The sequence below is a fragment of the Sturnira hondurensis genome, unplaced genomic scaffold (genome assembly GCF_014824575.4).
Source record: "Sturnira hondurensis isolate 20B ecotype Veracruz unplaced genomic scaffold, ASM1482457v3 Scaffold0022136, whole genome shotgun sequence".
In the NCBI taxonomy this organism is placed as follows: Eukaryota; Metazoa; Chordata; class Mammalia; order Chiroptera; family Phyllostomidae; genus Sturnira; species Sturnira hondurensis.
The window spans coordinates 580,592-601,317 of NW_028094767.1; the positions used below are offsets into that span (position 1 = coordinate 580,592).

General features: G+C 37.7%; 1 protein-coding gene across 7 annotated transcripts in view; it reads right to left on the reverse strand.

Annotated features, from left to right (window-relative positions):
- The window catches only part of MYO6 (myosin VI), a 158,840-nt gene that overhangs the window by 75,893 nt on the left and 62,221 nt on the right, over nt 1-20,726 (reverse strand). For all 7 annotated transcript variants that reach the window (XM_037034325.1, XM_037034324.1, XM_037034322.1 and 4 more), the window contains exons 2-4: nt 13,901-14,043; nt 8,803-8,872; nt 2,625-2,698 (exon numbers count right to left, since the gene is read on the reverse strand). In XM_037034325.1, the coding sequence (XP_036890220.1) occupies nt 2,625-2,698; nt 8,803-8,872; nt 13,901-14,017 (261 nt within the window). In that variant the 5' untranslated portion in view covers nt 14,018-14,043. The remainder of the gene's footprint in view (nt 1-2,624; nt 2,699-8,802; nt 8,873-13,900; nt 14,044-20,726) is intronic.

A 20,726-nucleotide genomic window follows, 5' to 3' on the forward strand; every position in this document is an offset into this window, starting at 1 on the left:
GTTTTAAGTTTGCCTTTAAATTTGGAATTTAACCGTGGCTTTAAAAGAATTTTTTAAAAATTCACCCATAAGGTTTATACGATTCCTTGTGGGTAGAAAGGGAGTTACCAACTAGTTGTGGTTTACTGGTCAAGCTAGGACACAAAGGACCACATTTTTCTCTTTTCTGCACCTTGCTATGGAAGGGAAATGATGGGGAAACCCTAAACTCTCAGGCTACTAATCTAAAACACAGTAAAGGCTCCCAAAGATGTTTCCTGGAGTGGGGTAAAAAGTAAGAAATTCTAGAAAATAACCTTTTTACGGGAGACAAAAGGAAAGTAATAGAGATCTTAATAACTAATGAAAATGTCAAGGTAAGTTAGCTATTAGTTATACTCAAGTCTAAGGGAAAATAAAATAGTGATAATTCTGGTTGAGAAATATAAAAATATCAAATTTAAACTCTTATTCCAAATTGTTTCCTTCTTTCACATATATTATAATAACAATAACTATATTTATATATGGTTAATTTTAATGGCTTTATAACTAAAAGGCATAATTGGTTAGGAAAAAACATATCAATCTTGGCTTCAGTTAACTTTGAAAATACTGGTTCTGCAAACAGGAGCTGATGATGCCAAACAGACACTATCTAACAGTGCTCATATGCCCAACTGCATACATGCCTTAGGAACAGAGGGTCAAGAAAGTTGGGAATAACCTGAAAAATCTCTGGAGCGATATAGACATTATAAATGAGAAACAAAAACTTAAATTTCACAAGCAGATAATTATTTTTATCAACCATTCAATTTAGTCAACTGGTCTCAATGTGAAAAAGAAAACTGTCCCAGCTGGAATGGCTCAGCTGGAATTCCATCTTTTTCATAAGTCATCCTGTAAACCAAAAGGTCGCTGGTTTGATTCCCAGTCAGGGCACATGCCTGGGTCGCAGGTTTGGTCCCCAGTCAGGGCATGTACAGAAAGCAGCCAATCAATGTTTCTCTCTCACATTGATGTTTCTCTCCCTTCCTTTCCCTCTTTCTAAAATCAAAAACAAAATTTATAAAAACAAAAGACAACTAATTTTTAAAATGTAATTAATACTACATGAGAACCTTTTGTTATTAATGGTCACAGTCAGCACGTACAGTACCACTGTAACACAGGAAACATTAAAATACAAAGTAGAATCCTGAGGGTATTAAACTTTCGTATGGACATCCCAAATAAAAACAAAGTACCTCAATTTTTAAAAAGCATGATTCTGTAAAGTTAGTAAGAAATATCCTGACTTCAAAAAAAAAAGATTTCAATCGAAATGTGGTGAAATAAGATTGCTCTACCACCACCAAGTAATACAAGACAAATAAAGAAAAAACAGTGACCAATTCTACTTCATAGATGATATTTTCTGGTTATATCCAGTCAACTTTATTGACTTATTACAAGTTGAACTACTTCAACAAATTTTAAAAGCTTGTACTATTTTGGTACCTAAAACAGCATTTAGCACACATCAGATGCTAAACAGTAGTCTGCTGACTGAGTGAATTTGCTTCTAAATATATTTCTAATCAAGAATAACCACATATCAATCTAAGTATATACTTTATTAAGCTAATTTTGAAAACAATAAAGAAGGAAAGTGAAGACTTAAAACCATGCTGTGTATGACTGAGAGATAGCAAGCAAACTCCTTTTGGAAAAGACTAGATTATTCCTATTTCCCAGCTGTCACTACTTGGACAGATGGCAAAGACTAAAGGTAATTTAGTCAGAATTAAGTAAGTACAATTAGGCAAATTGATAGTGTTATAAAATATTAAGGCTGCCACTTGATCTAGGTGGTATCAAAGAAGCCATGTGTTTTCTTCGTTTAAAAATAATGAAGAGTCCTATCCTTAATACCAAACTACAGTGGGTAATTCACCTCCAGTTAATAAAAGAACCTATAACCAGGTCATATTAGAATAAAATCTCTAATGTGCCCAGTGAGTAATCAGAGTTAAAAAGCAAACTAGTTAATTATCCATCTGAAAGATTTAGTGCAAACCTATTTACATTAAAAGCATACTCTGTCATTTTTTGAATATTCTGGATTTTAAGCTAAGTTATATATTTAGGACTTAATGACATATTGCAACTCCTTAGGCTGCAGAGTCAGCGTTTCTGTGTTCTTGATTATTTCCTCAGGTACTGCTTGCATTGTCATTGATATTTTTTAGTCATCCAAGTTTTTAGCTTTAACATATATTTCTTTTAGGATACCTTAAATTCTTTGCAGAACAATGTGAAAAGTCAGTTAATTAAATAGATCTGCAGACATATATCAAAAATAAAAATCCAAAATGTTTTTTCAAATAAAAAATGAAATGTTTTTAAGTCTGAAAGGTACCAGATGATGTTCTCAACTCACTATTTTATTCCACAAATATGCCATATGCCTCCTATATACCATGCATGTTTTAAGCCCTGGGGTTACAGTAGTAAATTAGGAAAAAAATCCTTATCCCCAAAGAGATCACACTCAGATCAAATATGATTTCCTATTAGAAAATGTCAAGCTTGACAAAATCAAACAGTAGCAAGTAAAATAATTATACCAACAAAAACTTAAATCATAGGTAAAAACTTACATAAATTCTGTCTTTACTGTACCGAACTTTGATATTATGGAGAAGTGTGGCTTCATTTAAATACATTAGTGAACCTGAAACATAAAATGTGTAAAGTATTAGATATTTGAAGAAGAAAAAAGTAAAGTAATACAATCTTAATCCGAATCACATTGATCAGAGCTAAAATTCACCTGTTAGACTTAATTCCATCTTTTTCAAGCCCTGGTACATGCAAACTCAAGAGGCCAATTTAAAATACATCAAGTTTACATATATGTTACAGTGATATTTGTAAACAATGAATTTCCAACCAGGCAAATACATATCAGTGAAGGCTGGTTGAAAAGTTGAGTACAATTCAAGTGGAAAGAAAGTACTACTTTAGATAGTGCTGATTTTAATATACTTTTGACACAAGTGATGACGCTAATTTAATCTGAGAATCTGAATGCTATAGAAACAACACAAAAGATGAAATTTTAGAATGGGAGAGGACCCATTATAAGGTCATTCAGCCAGTGTCTCACAACAGATACGATGAAGTAAGAGTCCTGGAAAAAGTATACACTTGACCCTTGAACAACTTAGGGTTAGTGCTGCTGACTACTCCCGCTATTGAAAATCCAAATACGCCCTCTGCCCACCTGAAAGCCCAACCACAGATCAAAAATATGTGTGTCTTAACCCAGGACCTGCAGCTGGTTAACAGCAGAATCAGGGTAGAAATCTTGTTTTTCTGATGTCTGTTCTGCTAATACGTCAGAATATACAAACACGTGTGATCTCCCTCGGGCTCTCTCCGATGTATTCTACTTGCCCAGCCCTCTGAGCGCCATCTCCACATTCCTAGCACACGCTACACAAAACCACACTTCTTCCCGGCCACTTTGTTTCTATCATTAGCACCGCAAGGCTACAAACCTTAGTTAACACTTAGGATCATCTTTTCTCCCCGCCTGGCTCTAAACCAGTTTCCGACTCTTTATACCTTATAACAAAGTGTGTAGGCAGCACAGTTCCAGACTCTTGGCAGGTACTCAAAATGAGCAGAGTCTCTGAAATGTCTTCCCTTTCTTTCCATTTCCACCGTCTCAATCCCTGTTCAGGTCACATTACCTCTTTTGTAATCACAGAACCCTCCTAATTGCCAACTGCCTCAGTCTCTCTACTCCCTAATCCAGACTGCTCAGCACATTAATTCAACTAAACTAGAGCCCTAACTCAGCCTTTCTCCTCAAAAAATATCAGTGAGTCTTCATCAACCCTCAAAGTCTATATTTAAGTCTAATATTCACAGCTATATTAAACTTGCATTCAGCTGACCTTTTCATATAATTTTCCACAACTTGCTTTAATATTGTCTAACTTACATTCTAAACTACTGAATCCAAATATCACTCACACATTGCACTTCACCTCTGTATCTCCAGTTGTCAAAAACCTACTCATCCTTTAAGGTCAGTTGAGAGATTATCTCACAAACTGTATTTCCCCATTCTTACCACTACCACGACCACTAGAATTACTTTCCTTTTTGTACTTTTTATATGATGTTTACCACAGACTGCTAGTATTGCGATTATAATTTTGTATAATTTTGTATAATTTTGTAGATCTGGTTTTGGCTACTAAACCAGATCTTTTGAGAGCAGGACACTGCAATTCATTTGCTTCTCTGCTTGATTCCTCACTGAAATTGTATACAAGAAGGGACTCCTCAAAAACCACAATTTATTTATTTAGAAAATCATGTACTTATGTTTAAACTTCAGTCACCTTCAAAGTATTCTCTATTTGACCCAATACACCTATTGAGATGTTTTTCCCACTGCTCTAAACAGTTTTTGAACTCACTGATTTTGATGTCTTTTAGAGGTTCTGCCGAGGCTTTTTTGTTTTGTTTTGTTTCACCTCTTCCACATTGGCAAAAAGTTTTCCTTTGAGGATTTTTTTCACCCAGGGAAACAAAAAAAAAAGTAACTCAGGGCAAGATCAGATGAATAGAGAGGGTAGGGCACAGGAGTCACACAGTTTTGGGTAAAAAACTGCTGAACTCAGTGCCAGGTGGGCTTATAATCACCCATCGTGACATGGGCAGATGCACTGAAAGGATCTTCAAAAAATTTCACTAAAGCTGAATGCGGCCTCTCACCACCACCAAATGGTAGAACTCATGTAGCGGGGAAAGCCTGAACTACAAGGGGCCTGCCCTCTGGAAGTTAATTCCTGTTTTATAGGGGGATCCCCCCTCATATATGCCTACACTATACTCTGCCTAACATACAATTCAGCACCTAACCAACTCTGCCAAGAGCCTCTTGTTATCCCTATCTCAAAGACTGTCCAATTCATTACAGTCAATTCACTTGCCAAAGACACATGACTGTATTCTAATGTCACTTATGGCAGAATAAAACAGAGTAAGAAGTGGGTGGAGCTTCCTAAGGGCTGTAATGGCAGCTTTCCTTTGAGCTGAGAAAAGATTTAGAGAAGGAGGGCAGCAGAGGTGTACGTAGTTTGAATTTCTGGTCACCTACCTTTCTATATCCCTGCTCTTTTTCCACCCTGTCCCTCAGAAGCCTGGTCTACATACTGACTTTTCTTCTTCAAAGCACAATGTTGAACCACTCCCAGATCTCTCACCTTCCTCTGAATCACTGTTGTAGAGCAGCTCTTTTCTTCCTATAAATAAGAATTCCCAATCCCACAACACAGCCTTCCTGGAAAAGCTAACCATATCACCTATACTGACACGTGACTGCTCGCTCTCATTTCTTTACCCCCTTCCACACTCACCCCCAATCTTCTCAGGTTATCTGTTAATTAAACCTCTAACCTGCCAGTGAAATACCTACCAGTGATAATAAGAACATGGACAGGAGGGTTTTCCTCTTAAATCACACTACTCAGTCTGTTCCGTGTTCATGGAACAAGGAAAAGGCAGAGAGGAAGATATCTATGACCCTCCTTTTGCCAGAATGGGAAACGGTCAGTCCCAGTTGCCTACACATCCCTAAAGGTATGACCTGGGGACGTTCACAAGGGTCTCATAAATAGACCTGCTTCACCAGATTCCCTTCTACTTTCCTCTGCTAGTAGCCAGTCTTAGGACTCCTTGGTTGGCTACTTACATGCAGTCCTTCATGTAATCTGTTTGCCTTTTACACCTGCTTATTCAGAGATTTAATCATTCTCAATAGCAAAAGTTTAAAAACAAGACATATGATAAAAGAACAAGCACATTTTTTCTTTATAAGCTCCCTAAGAAGAATTTTGGCATAATAAACACATATCAAGCATACCAAGAGCTTCTAGTGAAGAGTGGGTATGAATTACTATACTTAGGAATATGGCAAGGGAATTATTTGAACATTTAAGACCCTGCTTATTCATCACAGTTCTAATTCACTGAAAGAAAAAAAGGAACCCACAAACAACTGCAACACAGCAGAAGTCAATCAATTCTATACTTATCTTGTTGTAAAAGTCATTCCATTACTGAAAAAGGCAACTCTTGAGATTTTTCCCAATGTTATAGTTTATATTTTATTACTCTCAAATTCTAATGGTAATAATTCATGAAGAATATTATATGCCATGTAACAGTAAGTTAAATGAGTATAAAAATGCTATTACTGACTTCACATCCCTAAATTATTTTCCTATTTTATCAATACCTAAGAGTCAAGAAAAAAGGCAAAATTAACATACTAACCTCCATATTTAAAATCCATCACATAGGAAACCTAGAGGTAAAACTAGATAATGAAGTTTGCTATGTTATTAGGGCACTATCAAAAGACAACCCATGTCTCTCTTTCAATAGGACCTTTATCACACACTTTAGAATCTCTATAGATATCAAGCTTTTGGTCATCACATTACCACCATGGTACAGAGAAGAGGAAAGAATTTTAGAAATATGCACATGAAACCCTATGACACAATGCCATGTGTCATCTGGCAGAGGACAGTGCTGTAGTGGCAAGTGTCAGACAGAAGAACTAGTAAGTGATGAAACTATTTTAGCCAGAAAATGTGTATTCTAAACTCAACTACCAAAGCTGCATTAATGATGTGGTTTCAGAAATGAGATTTCAATGAAAAACTATGGTACATTTACACAATGGAATACTACAAAGCAGAAAGGAAGAAGGAACTCCTACCCTTCACAACAGCATGGACGGAACTAGAGAGCATTATGCTCAACGGAATAAGCCAGTCAAGGAAAGACAAATACCACTCGATCTTACCTATAAGTGGAACCTAATCAACAAAACAAGCAGGTGAGCAAAATATAACCAGAGACATGGAGATAAAGAACAAACTCACCAGTAACCAGATGGGGCCAGGGGTGGGGGTGCAGCAGGGGGCAATAAGGGAAAGTCAAGGAACAAATATAAAGGACCCCTGGACAAAGACAATGTGGTGGGGGAGGACTGAATGCGGGAGGTGTGGGTGGGTAAGGGAGGGGAGAGTAATGGGGAAAATGGGGACAACTGTAACTGAACAACAATAAAAAGGAAAAATGTGGTATATATATGAAAATAGTTAACATCCACACATTAAAACTCTGCCATCCTGGCATCATCTGAGAAAACACCTGCAAGCAGCAAACCTACACTAAGACTAGGACAAGTATATCAAGATGAAATAACCACAAGGAGAATGTTTTAAAATATTAAGAAATGAATTAAAGTAATTCAAAACCATTCGTTATGCTTAGCTACATGTGGCTATGTAAACCAAAAAACATTTATTTTAATATATGAAAAGGACTAATTTTAATTCTGAATGCTCTATCAAGATTTAACAGAAAATAATATTCTCTCTTATTTTGGATATGGTAGACTCTCATTCCTTTTTTAATTTTAATTATTGCTATTCAGAAAAGAAATATTACCCCATCAGAGAAATTCTCCAACCAATTTTGGAATGGAAAGGAGCTTCACAATTTTCCCCATCTCTCACACCTAATAGTGATAGCTACCATTTATTGAGAGATTATTAGAGGTTATGAACTGTGCCTAGAATTTTAAATGTATCACCCTGGCTGGTGTGGCTCAGGGGACTGGGCACTGGCCTGTGAACCAAAAGGTTGCCAGTTCGATTCCCAGTCAGGGTTGTAGGCCAGGTCCCTGGTTGGGAGCGTGTAAAAGGCAACTGAATGATGTTTCTCTCCCTCTTTTTCCCCTTCCCTTCTCCTCTCTCTAAAAATAAATACAGTATCTCCAGGCATGCAATATACACATTATTACTCCCATTTTATAGATGAGAAGCTGAATGAGGAGAGATAAATTGCCCACAGGCAGAACGCTCCCTACTAGCACAGTCAGGAGCCAGTCAGGAGCCACACTCAGGCTCTCCCTGAGCCCGCAGTGCTTCCAATCACTCTGTTCCACATTGCCCATTCACACTCGGGGGGGGGGGGGGGGGGGGNGGGGGCTCACAGGCTCACTCAAACGTCAACTCAAAGGGAAATCAACATGGACAAAATACAGTCCTTTCTCTAATCTTTATTCTTTAAGTAAAGAGTTTTTCATGTCAGATATGTTTAATGAAATCTAAAACAACTGGACATAATTCTTATATACTGAAATATGAAAAAATGAAATATGATTGCTACTTACTTGTGAAAATGCAAGAATTAACATGGCTTGTTCACTGAATTAAGTTTTTCTACCAAACATACTAAGACAGTTATAAATCAAAATAGTGTTTCATTTTAATATAATGTTCTGGAATCAATTTTTCAATTAGTATTTATTACACAGTACTTTTTTAATGTTTGATTCCTTCAAACAGTGCTATTAAATGGGTCCTCTTGAGTCAACCTCCAAATTATCAAACCACATGCACTACTATAAATATCGTCTGATTCTAGATGGGGTTCAAAATAACTTTCAAAACCATTAACAAGAGGCCTTTAGTTCAGGCTTCACAGTAAATTATTACCATTTCCACAACTGAAATAACACTGGCAAGACATTCAAGAGACTCTTTCACCAAAGTGCGAATGGGAGACAGTAACGACCTTAGGGCTCTTCAGCTCCTCCGCTCACATGAACTTTCCTGTCAAAAGGTTACGTTCCTTCTGAACCAGTACTCTGCACCTAATAATATAACCACTAATTTATTTTTCTGGAGCAACAGTTTCCTTTTCTATGCTGAGAACTATTTTTAACTTTATACTTACAGTTATCTTCTACATCTTTTTTACTGTCCTCTTCTGCAGGGAACACTTGGTTTATGAGAGCCAAAAATGTCTAACAAACAAAACAGAAGTTCATTAACCTAGAGGTTTATAAATAGCAAGAAAAATAAAGAAGCTTAATTGGATGCATACATTGTAATACTGCCAATGATATGCTCTTCATTAAAATGTAATACAAGATCCTACTATTTAACAAGTCACCAACCCCAAAACAGAATAATAACTTCACTCAGAAACCTTACCTACTATTGCTATGACCATAAAATCAATAATAGAAATCAACTTAAAAATCTTGTGCTCTAATATCTAGAGTAGGACAAAACATGAAGTACATTAATATTAAATGCATATGGGTATGCTATCACAGCTTCTAAAAATAAAAGTGTTAGCATTTGTATATATAGCAATATTGTTTTTAACACAAAAAAAGTAACATCCAATCAATCAGATAGAACAGAACAGACTATTATTTAATTCGTGCTACTGTTCAAGTAAAACATGTAAGACATAAATTCCTGTATAGATGTGTGATACAAATATAAATAGTATCCAGAACTATTTGGTCCATAAAATTATAGGTATGCATGAACAGTCTGTATTTGTTATATCACTTAAATGTATGGCAGAAATTCTAGAATTAAGCTGGTATCTTATATGAGAAATAATCTCAAATTCCACCTAAAGAAAATTACACATTTTATCCATGCCATTCTAACAGTAACTTATAAATTTATACTTCTCAAGCAATTACAATTACTCCTTGTGACTGAAGTTTCCACCAATACTGGATAAAACTATAAGGAAAAAACTGTTCAATTATTTTAAAATTACGTATTTTACATACATGTATACACACACAGGAGTATAAGACAAAGCCACTTCTATGGTTTATGGAGCAAATGCAGGCTGCTGGCACTAACTCAATTCAGTCATACCCAAATTTGAAAACTGTTATGTTCTCAATACTCTCTGGAAGTTAATAATTTGGAACCAGTAAACATGTTCTTAATGTTCTAAATGTGGAAAGGTTTAGAGAATTGATTATTAATACTGAAACTAATCCATAACATACACTTATTAACAGTAATATAAAACAATCCATAAATTATCATAATGATTCTGCAGGAAAATGCATTCTGAAATAAAGTGCTGATGCCCCAGTCCCATGTGCCCACTTTCACAGCTGTGGCAGTGGGGCTGAGGCCCCACCAGACCGCGGGCGTCAGTTCTACCCTGTTAGGGGCCATGTGAAACGAAAGAAGCTCCAGTATGTCAGAAAATCGGGGGGGGGGGGAGCTGGAGGAGAAAATGCTCCTAGAAAGGGAAGGTTAAGAGAAGGGCTGAAAGGCCAGCAATGAATCCTAAAAGATGGTTTCTCCATCTCCTTCTTCATCCTTCATTCAATTATCACCAGCCCCCATCTTCTTCTCCCCTTTACCATCTACTCAAAGGGAAAGAGACATTTTGCATAAGGCAATTGTTTTCCCGTAGAGAGAGAAGGCTTTTTCTCCTATCAAGAGAAGATCCTGTAACAAACACACAATGATCAGCAGCAATAATATCTACCACACATCAAGTCCAAAAGAGCAAATAAAACAGTCCCTGCACTTGAGAAGATTACAGTCTAGCAGTAAGGGAGGGATAAATGTAAACAAATATCTCCAATAAAGTATTACAGGAGGCTAAGAATTTATAGCACTCCTCGAAGGAAGGAGTAATCAACAACAAATTCTACTGCATAGAGAAGAAGACGACAGGGACTTGGTATCTGTGGAAAATTTTCACAAAGCAGGTAACCTCAACCACAGTCTTGAGAACGATTTACTAAGCAAAGGGCCATGGAAAGTGGCATTCCAGGCAAAAAGAGTACTGTGGGCAACAACAAAAAGCACCCAACATCACCTGGTTCATGGTGGGGACTTGATAAACACTGTCAAAGGGAAGGATGAAGGAGAAAGAAAAAATAATACACAAGAATAAGTATATAGTCAGAGTATGAAGGGGGCACTGATGGTTGACAAAAGACTAGCAAAGTAGACAGGGAAACGAAAATATCAAACCTTAAATGCCACATATTTAGGGCTTCAGCATGAAGGTCAGGCTGCTGCAAATACGGAATGTAAAATCAATTTCAAGGTTCACGACAGCATTTCTAACAAAATAGAGACACTAGGAAATATCAGAATGCATCGCATGGAGTAAGCATGTTTCATTTATGAATACACACACATGCACACAATACACATACTGACACATAAAATCTGTTTTTTATAAAGAAACACACTACACATATCTAATCCAATGTAAAATGTATGTCTTCCTATGGCTCACAATCGAAAACCTTTAAAAGCCATTGCTTTCGATTCCCAGTCAGGGCACATGCCTGGGTTGCAGGCTGGTTCCTTGCAGGCCAACTCCCAGCAGGGGACGCACGAAAGGCAGCCATACATTGATGTTTCTCTCCCTCTCTCCTTCCCCTCTAAAGATAAATAAATGAATAAAATCTTTTAAAAAAAAAGCCATTGCTATTGTCAAATACATGTTCCCAGAGTTCAGTCAGTCCCTATTCTATGCTTGCTTTGTATCAACAAACAGGTCTACTTCATTTGTCCATCACTTTATGCACTTAATTCCTTAATATTTAAAAGCTGATGATCTCCAGACCATGAACTTTCTAGACAAAAGACTGTCTAGACAAAAGACTGCTTCTCTTGTTATCTTTTTAACCATATGGTTATATTTACACTTTACAATTTATTAAGCCTTCAGGCAGAAAGTAGGGAGAAAATTAAGATGGAAAACAATTTCTGAAAATGTTAGCCCTCAAAAAATGCTTGTGAAAAGAAGCTTTGACTTTAGTTTATAAACTATAGATCCACAGCTTTCATGGCTTCACAATTTACATTTTAAGTGCTTTTATTGGTTCTATATGTGTACCTGATTAATACTCATAAGGCACAGCTGCCAGCACATAAATGATTTAAAATGTAAAAAAGCATATACCTTAAATCAAATTCCTTCTATGCCTGAACTGAAGTATTGTCACCCATGGACATAACAGAATATACCTAAATAACAGAATATACCTAGCATGTAATACTCTTCATTTCATTTTGGCTTTCTGATTTACTGTCCTTATAAAATATGTTAAAGAAAAAATGGAAAAACAAAACATTCTGAAGCATAATGAAAAGCTCAGTAAATTTCTGTCATCCCAAAATACTCTACTTCGGCACACTGTGAAATAGCCGGTGCATAAAAGGCACTCTGGCCTTCCTTTTTATTCCTGAAAGGAGGACATAAAACTGCCATGTGGAAGGTGTTTTCCCCATACCAGAGGGAAGGCAGACGTTCTTACCGTCAGCAAAGGAAAATTGAGGCTAAGGGAGAAATCCATACAGACAAACCTTTTCATACTAACCCTTATCTTCCCCCAAGTGCCTCTCCACAATTTACTGCCCCTAACCCAAACTCCCGTTTCAGCAATTCTTCACAAATTCTTTCTTCACCTAAAAGGAGTAAGAGTTTTCTGCTCTGCACGCCTCTTTAGTTCTTCATTCTCTTGTGAAGGCTCCTGTATACATGTGAAAATTTAATAAAACTTGTATGTATTCTACTGTAAATCTGTTATGTTGGTTTAATTTTTAAGCCCAGTCAGAGGCCCAAATTAATAAGAGGAAAATTTTTCCTTCCCTACAAGTTCAAATAAATTAAAATAAATGAGCTTTTTAAAAAAAATTCTTCAGTTTCTTAAAAAAATATATCACTGCATTGTAAGTACAAATAAGTACATGTTAATAGGAGGGAAAAAACCTTAGAAACACTTGTCTTTTCTTTTCTGAGGGTATCTTTAACTGGATTCCTCTAACATGCCACATTATATATTATGTATTTAGGTTCCTGGGTTGTTAACAGTAACAGAACAGTTTTCTCTGTGAAAAGACTCATGAGAGATCCACCTTGTTTTTTCTAAGGTTCCCAGAGGGATGGCAGTCACATGGCATTAGTTAACCATGTATCCGCAGAATATAAATTACTCAGGAACACTCAGAGTGCAAAGTCAACAGAAATGACATCCACAAATTTAATTTAGTCAGAAGACCTATGGAACAGGAATATTAATTAAACTGAAAATTTTGAAGATCTCCCACCAAAAGAGCCCCTACAGTTCCCCCAAAGACTGAAGAGACACCAGGTCATGTCTTCCCCAAACTCTCATTTTGTAATACAACCATGAAAGAAAATAGATACCATGTATACAAAATTGAAGTATGCTTTCATGTTTTAAAAACTATCATTATAGTAAAAATAGCAATGGATTAGTATGTTTAAGACTTAAATATCTTTACTTATTAGAAGTAAATTTACTCCAACCCCCTGTTAATACATTTAGTAAAAAGTTTAAAAGAATTATCTAGGAGTTAAAGCAAAAAGCAAACTTTGATAACAATCCCATCACTTTTCATATTTTGCTTTGTAACATGTTGCATATAACACGTATGTATTAATAACTTTGGTAATATGTATAAAGAATAACATTCTTATATGTGATCACTTCTCGGCCTTTTGGGTAAGACCAAGTAAAAAATAATGTTGTATTCTATCATGCTATATTTTTTCTTTAAATTGTGAAAATGAAAAGCTCAGTCAATTTCTATCTGATTTTATCATAGGGCACCATTTTTTCCCAGAATATGTACTTCTTTTTTTTTTAAAAAAGATGTTATTTATTTATTTATCTTTAGAGGGGAAAGGAGAGAGGGAGAGAAACATCAATGTATGGTTGCCTTTGGTGCGTCCCCTGCTGGTAGTTGGCCTGCAGGGAACCGGCCTGCAACCCAGGCATGTGCCCTGACTGGGAACCGAACCGCAATCCTCTGGTTCACAGGCCTGTGCTCAATCCACTGAGCTACACCAGCCAGGGCCTCAATCAAATACCTCAGTAGAAAACTAAGATTCACTTACCAGAAAACTGCTCTCCCCTGTTATACTGTGAGAGGAATATCTACAATACTTAACTGATAAGGGAGACACCTATATAAAGAGAAATCAAATTTTGAAATTTTTCTGAGAAACTCACCTTGCCTTTTTGGCCCAAGGGTTCGATTGTTAAGCTGTCAGGGCCAATATCCACGATGTTGCCCATCTGAAATCCATCTGTAGGGTGTGGCGCCCAAACGGGCTTTCCATCTTCCATTTTTGAAGGGAGCTATCCACTGGATTCTGTTTCAAAGGAACAAATAAAGTAACATAAATAACTTTGGAAACAAAAAACAAATACTGTATCTTTAAAAAAAAATTAACATGCAAACTGCAACTCATAGACACATACACCCCGTTCCCCAGGCAATCCCCAGCCCCTCCCATCTTCCTGCCTGCCTGCCCTCCCTTTCTGCACTCCTTTTGGATAAGGACCAACGAGGGGCTGCTCTACCCTCGGACAACACGTGCTTTGCTGTATCGCAGTCCTTCCGTTGTGACTGCAGTAGAGCACTACATGGGGAGCAACAGAGGAATAGAGATCAACGGTTTCAAGTTTTCCATATTGCCCCAGAACAATTTATATCAGCACCTCCTTTTACTACCTAAAGTATTCTGGGTTGCACAAAAATTAAAGTCATCCTAGGACTAAATGTTATTCGGTGGAGTTAAGCTAGGAGTTGAACACAAGGTCACTTTAGACCTGAAGGGATAAATCTGAGAGATGTGAGAGATCACTTCCTCTGGAAACTCTCCCTGACCACATGAGACCACAGCGATGCCTCACCCAAGTGTGCTCTATACACTGCCTCACAGGTCCACTCAGCACACTGCTTTCGTTGTTTACTTTTTTTTACTGAGGTAGAACTTACATACAATACAATGTACAAATCCTAAGTATACAAAAATTGATGAACCTGACAAATGGATATACCCATTTAACAAACACCCAACCAAGGGGCAGATAGTTCCATCACCCCAGAAAGTTCCCTCAAGCTCCTTCTGGCCAACCCCTATTCTCCACGGACATCAACTGGTTTGGTTTCTATCATCATAGATTAGTTTCTGCATTTCCTTAAACTTTATATAAGTGAAATCACACAGAATTATGCGTTTGTGTTTTCTTTCATTCAAAAGAATGTTTTAACATTCAACTGTGTTATCTACACTAGCCCATGAATGACTATCCCACAATTGTTTACCTGTTGTCCTACTGATGGCCATGTGGACTGTTTCCAGTTTTTGCCTATTCTGAATTCAGATCTAATTTTTCAAGTGTTCTTGTAAAGCTTCTTTCATGCTTGGCATTCTCAGATCTAACATTTACAATTCTGCCTTTTAAGACTATCTGAAAGGTCCATGACATGTAAAATATTTACTTTTAATGAGCTTGGATTCTATGCAACTGATGTATAGTGAATCAGCTACCGAGTGATCCCAGATGTTGTAGTTTTAGCATCTCAATGGGAATTTATCTCTCATTACCTATCTATACTTAAACAAGAGTTCATGCATGTGCCATAGCTCTCCTCTTATGCAGCATTTCCAAATATGGGATTTCCCATGTTCATGCTCTCAATTCTAGTCTCCCATTAAAGTCAAAGGTGTGTGGTATATAATTCAATCAAAAAGCTGCTAACTATTGGCATGTTTGCAGTATGCTTGCAGTTAGCATTGTACATGCCATGGTTACACGCTGAAATTTGCTTTCCCCATGCAGCAAATGCTATTAGGTTTAAGTGTAATCCCAAATTAAAAAAGTAAATGAGGAACCAGAGGGTCGCAGTTCGATTCCCAGTCAGGGCACATGGCTGGGTTGCAGGCCAGGTTCCCTGCAGGCCAGTTCCCAGCAGGGGATACACAGAAGGCAACCACACACTGATGTTTCTCTCTGTCTCCCCTTCCCCTCTAAAGATAAATAAATAAAATCTCAAAAAAAAAATAAACACAATCTTAAAAAAAAAAGTAAATAAGGATTCTCTTATAGAAGTGAATCAGTAACAGTGCCTCAGGTTTATACCTACACACTTTCCTTGGATAATCATATCTAGTCCTGTAGCTTTAAATATCATGTATATGTGAGTGATACCAAATTTTTTTTCTCCAACACAGGACACCACTGAGTTCCCAGATGTTTACTGCCTACCGGAAGCCTCCTCTTGGATATAACTAACAGATGTGACACTGTTATTACTATATTATTACTCTGTTCACCCCACCCCACAGCCTTTTCTTTCTTATATTAGTAAAGGCTTCACCAACAACACTCAGTTCAAATCAAACCTGGAGTCATCCTCAATCCTTCCAGCTCCTTCCCAATCACATCACCACCACCTTCCGCCCCAATGTTGTCTGCTTTATCTGCAATAGGCATGCTAAATCCACCCACTTCTCTGTTTCTCCTCTGCCAGCATAATCAAAACCAAGATGACACTTAACCAGGACTTCTGTAATTAACTTAGCTGCATATTCCTACTCTTGCTAATTTATGTGCCTATCACCAAAAATCCTACTGAAAGATGAATCTGATCATGCCAGTCCTGTTCCATCAGGCAGTCCTCCCACTGTCTCCAAGGCCCAGCACAGCGCAGGCAATTTAACATTCACTGAGTGCATAAATAAACTGTTCACAGTTTGGAGGAAGTAAAAGGAGATGGCAGACGACAAAGAGCTGAAAGGTTTTAATACCTAACCTCCACCACTGTTGGAATAGCTCTTAAGCAAGTTACTTTATCTCTCTGATTGTTATCTTTATCCTTACCCATATGTGATAATATCACTTACCTGACAGAATTGCTATGAGGATTAAGTGACATAAAACTGAGATCACCATGTTAATGACACCCAACGCATGCTAGTCACTCCTTCCCCTTTACAGTGCCCCATATCCCTTGTATGAAGCCACCAGTAAAGTTCAACAAAAAAGATTGTGTGATAGTTTTAAATACAAAGGAAGATTACAGAATGGCCACAAGGGGTCATTTAGGAATAATTGAGTATCTGGAGGAAAAATGTCACAGTAAGCAAAGCCCCAAAGCCCAAAAGCCCAAAAAAGAATGGCAAATTCTCTCGAACTACTCAAATTTTTTTCCCATTTGGAACCATCTGCTACAGCTTCCCAGTTAAAATAAAAGATTTAAAGGCACACATCTAATGTTCTTCTTCAAACCCTACATCCACAGTAAAGGAACTCCTTAAAAGGACACCAGTCCACAAGGATGGGAAGAACAAAGAGGAGACAACTACACATCAAAGTTGGAGAGCAGACTGTCCGGGAGCAATTAACAGCAAAACCAAGAAAGCTGAACCCCAGGAATGGGGAAAGACGAGAAACAACCCAAATTATGCCACTCCATCTCAAAAAGACATAAGAACTACAGTATGAAGATAATTCTAGAACCAAGGGTGAATAGGGAATCTCACACAAGGAAGATAGATGGAAGTTGTTTGAAAAAGACATTTCCTAGCACCAATCACATACATACTCCATACTGCTGGGCAAGCGACTCCCCACTCACTCACCACCCCAGGAGAAGCCTAGAGGTTATTCTCTGGAGTAAACAGATGGTTTCTCAAAACACCAAAAACAACTAAAAGCATGCACGCAAAAACTGCCACGTGCTGACAACAACTCTCCATGACCAACTTTTGTTAGGCTCTTCTGAACCTCCCTCCCTGACTAGGTCTCACCTAGGCCTTCCACGTCATTCCTGTACTTGTTGGGCCTGGAAAAGCCTGTTTAGAGAAATCCCTCGAGCCTTGCTATCTCATCAAGTTCTTCACCCCCTACCCTTGCTGTTTCCTCTTAATTATTTTGTATCCACTCTCTCACCTAACTCTGCTCACTGACTATGAATCCCCCACCTATCTTTGCTGTATTTGAACTGGAGCATGATTTATCTCCCCTATCCTAATAACCCTGTTACAGACTGATATATGTGTTTGCTACAGACTGAATTGTGACTGCTCCCTGGCCCCAAAATTCAGGTGTTGAAGCCCTACCCACTAATGTAACTATATTTGGAGACAGGGCATTTAGGAGGTAGTTATGGTTAAATGATGTCATAAAGGTGAGATCCTAATCCAACAGGATCTGCAACCCTATGAAAAGAGGAAGATCTCTCTCTCTCCTCGCACCCCCTTATCTCTTCCTCCACCCACCCCACCCTCTCCACACACTGAGGAAAAGCCATGTGAGCTTTCAGCAAGTTGGTGGCCATCTGAAAGTCAGGGAGTCCTCAACAGAACCCAACCATGCTGGCAACCTGGTCTCAAACTTCCAGCCTCTAAGCAAAGTAGCAGACTAATAGACCCCTAATGCAAGGGTCCTGAACAGTCTTCCTTGTCACCTTAACAAGTTTCAGAATAATTTCCTTTAATGACATGACAGCAGAAATGAAATACTCATTAGAAGATACAGAAAATAAAGTTGAGGCAATTTTTCAGAAAGCAAAGAAAAGAGATAGAAAGTAGGGGAAAAAAACAAAAGAGTTAGGGAAAAAAGACATGAAAATGAGACAAGTAAAAAGATTCACCACCAAAATACCAGGAAGAGCAGACCTGCTTTAAAAAGGCAAGAAAGAGGAGAGAAAGCTTTGAAATAGCCAAAGAAAATTCACCCATTAATTCCTCAACACAGTAACTGGGGGGAAGACACACAAAAAGACACCATGTCAAACTTCAGAATGCCAAAAAGAAAAAGACATTACACATTTCCTTAGAAATGAAAGGAAGGGGAAAAAGGGGGGGGGGGGACTGGTCATATCCAAAGGATCACAAATCGAAATGGCTTCGGTAACACTGAAAGCAGGAAGTCAACACAAGGCCTTTTAAATTCTGAAGGAAAACGATTTCCAACTTAGAACACTGTACTTAGCCAAACGACCAGTCCAAACTGGCGCAGTGTGACCCAGAGACAGCGACACTGAATGCTGTCATCGAAGACATCTGCTGCCTAGGGGCCGGCTGAATCTGACCTAGACTCTCATCTTAACTTATCTTATTTGAACGGTCACACTTACCGCAGCAGGTGTGCATGGGATGGCTGCCTAAAAAGATACTATAACTTGAATTTTTAAAAGACAGTCTCAATTTCCGGTGCCACTGTACTTAAAACACATTAAGGGCTGACTACCTATGTGTGGCAGAAATACAAAGTAAAAAATAAAAGAACTGTTAGAATCACTGGAATCAGTTAAGCAAAGTTAAAGTTCTTGAAATTCCTTAAGTTATTCAGGAAAAGAGAGGGAATACTCTACAATACCCTATGACCTGTGAAAATTACCATTTTTAGTGCTTACTTGACAACTGACATTTTTACAGTAGGCCCTATAGTAATCTATAGAAATAATCTATATAAGCACTAAGTATCCTATAAAAGGCAATCTGTAGCTCTCAGAGGTACTTTGTTAGCCTTTTATTTACCCTTATTGGAAGGCAGGAAGCATATCACCCAGAGTCTCTTTGGGGAGCAAACACACTGGAGGCAAATACATACACACCCACATTCTCTGTTCTCCGCAACCCCCACGCTGATCCCAATGCCGACCAGGTGCCACGAGTAGGGTGAGAAGATCCACACCACAAAATGTTAGCCACCGTCGTTACACTACCATTTCCTTCAACAATTACCCTTCAAAACTGTTAACTATGAAAATAATAATGCCTTATATTTTATTAGCTATAGTATTAGAAATTGAGCATTAGTGAAAGGTAATTTATAGTTTGTCTGAAAAGGCTAGAATAAAATACCAAATAGGATAGAAAAAAGCATAAAACAGGTAAAAAGACAACTGAAGACTGTCTTCCACAGTCCCTCATTCTATTAGCTTATTTATTTGGCCACCTAACACATACCATGTGCTGCTAAGTGCTGGGGACATAATCATGAACAAAAAGAGTCACAGTCTGGGCTCATGAATCTTTATTATAGGAAAACACTCACTTGGAATAGAGCAGTAAACAAAATTGGCAAAAATCCCTGCCCTCCAGGATCTTAAATTCTAGTTGGGGGGTAAGGGAGTGGGGACAGATGTATCAAATTTGCCTTCTAAAAAGACTACTCTTTCATCTGGCCAGGCCCGAGCCTTCCTGATTAAAAGAATGTTATGTGTCCCCTTGGCACACAAGCTTTAAACTGGCAACTTCTCTCATCTGTATCAGTGTGTCCTGAAGGCTATTAGCTTCCCTAGTGTCCAGACACAGTGAGAAAACTGGGCACCAGGTAACAGTTGGTCGCTGCTGGTGTTATTTTGTTGAGTACCTAGTACAATCTTCCACTGCGCATTTCAGTTCCATAAGAACTTATTTTTGCACCAGAATTCTCGAAGACACTTCAGCAGAATTCCCTTAAGTCACTATGTTACCTTTTAAAATGCCTTCCTAGAAAATATTTTCAAGTATGGGAATTATTGAGTTGCTGTAATAGTGTATTATGCACTCATTAAATATTAGTATTAAACTTTACTGTGAATATCTTGGTTATAACAGCAATGAATATTCACTAACAATGGGGAGAAAATACCTGTCCCTAAGTCCAAACTGAAGACAAAGAAACATTAGAAAACATCTTAAGGTAACAGAGCTAAAACTGACTACTGCAACGTAACTGAAAAATAATTTTCCCATTTACCCATTTATTTTTAAGTGACTATTTACTAAGCACCTACTACATGTCAACCACTGGTTTTAATGTCAATATTGATAAGAAAATATAGAACTCTAATGTTTTTCAGTCTAAGACATCAAAAAAGGAAAATGTCTAGGTGAGCTACGACACTTTCGATTTCAATAGTTATAGGTCCAGTTGATCACAGTCATGGTCCAAATGGCTGATGATTTTTTATAAAAGTTACAGTATTATAGTTTCAAATATAACCTTAGACATTCCAATGAACAGGTTGATGTTTAAAGCTAGGTCCGTTACA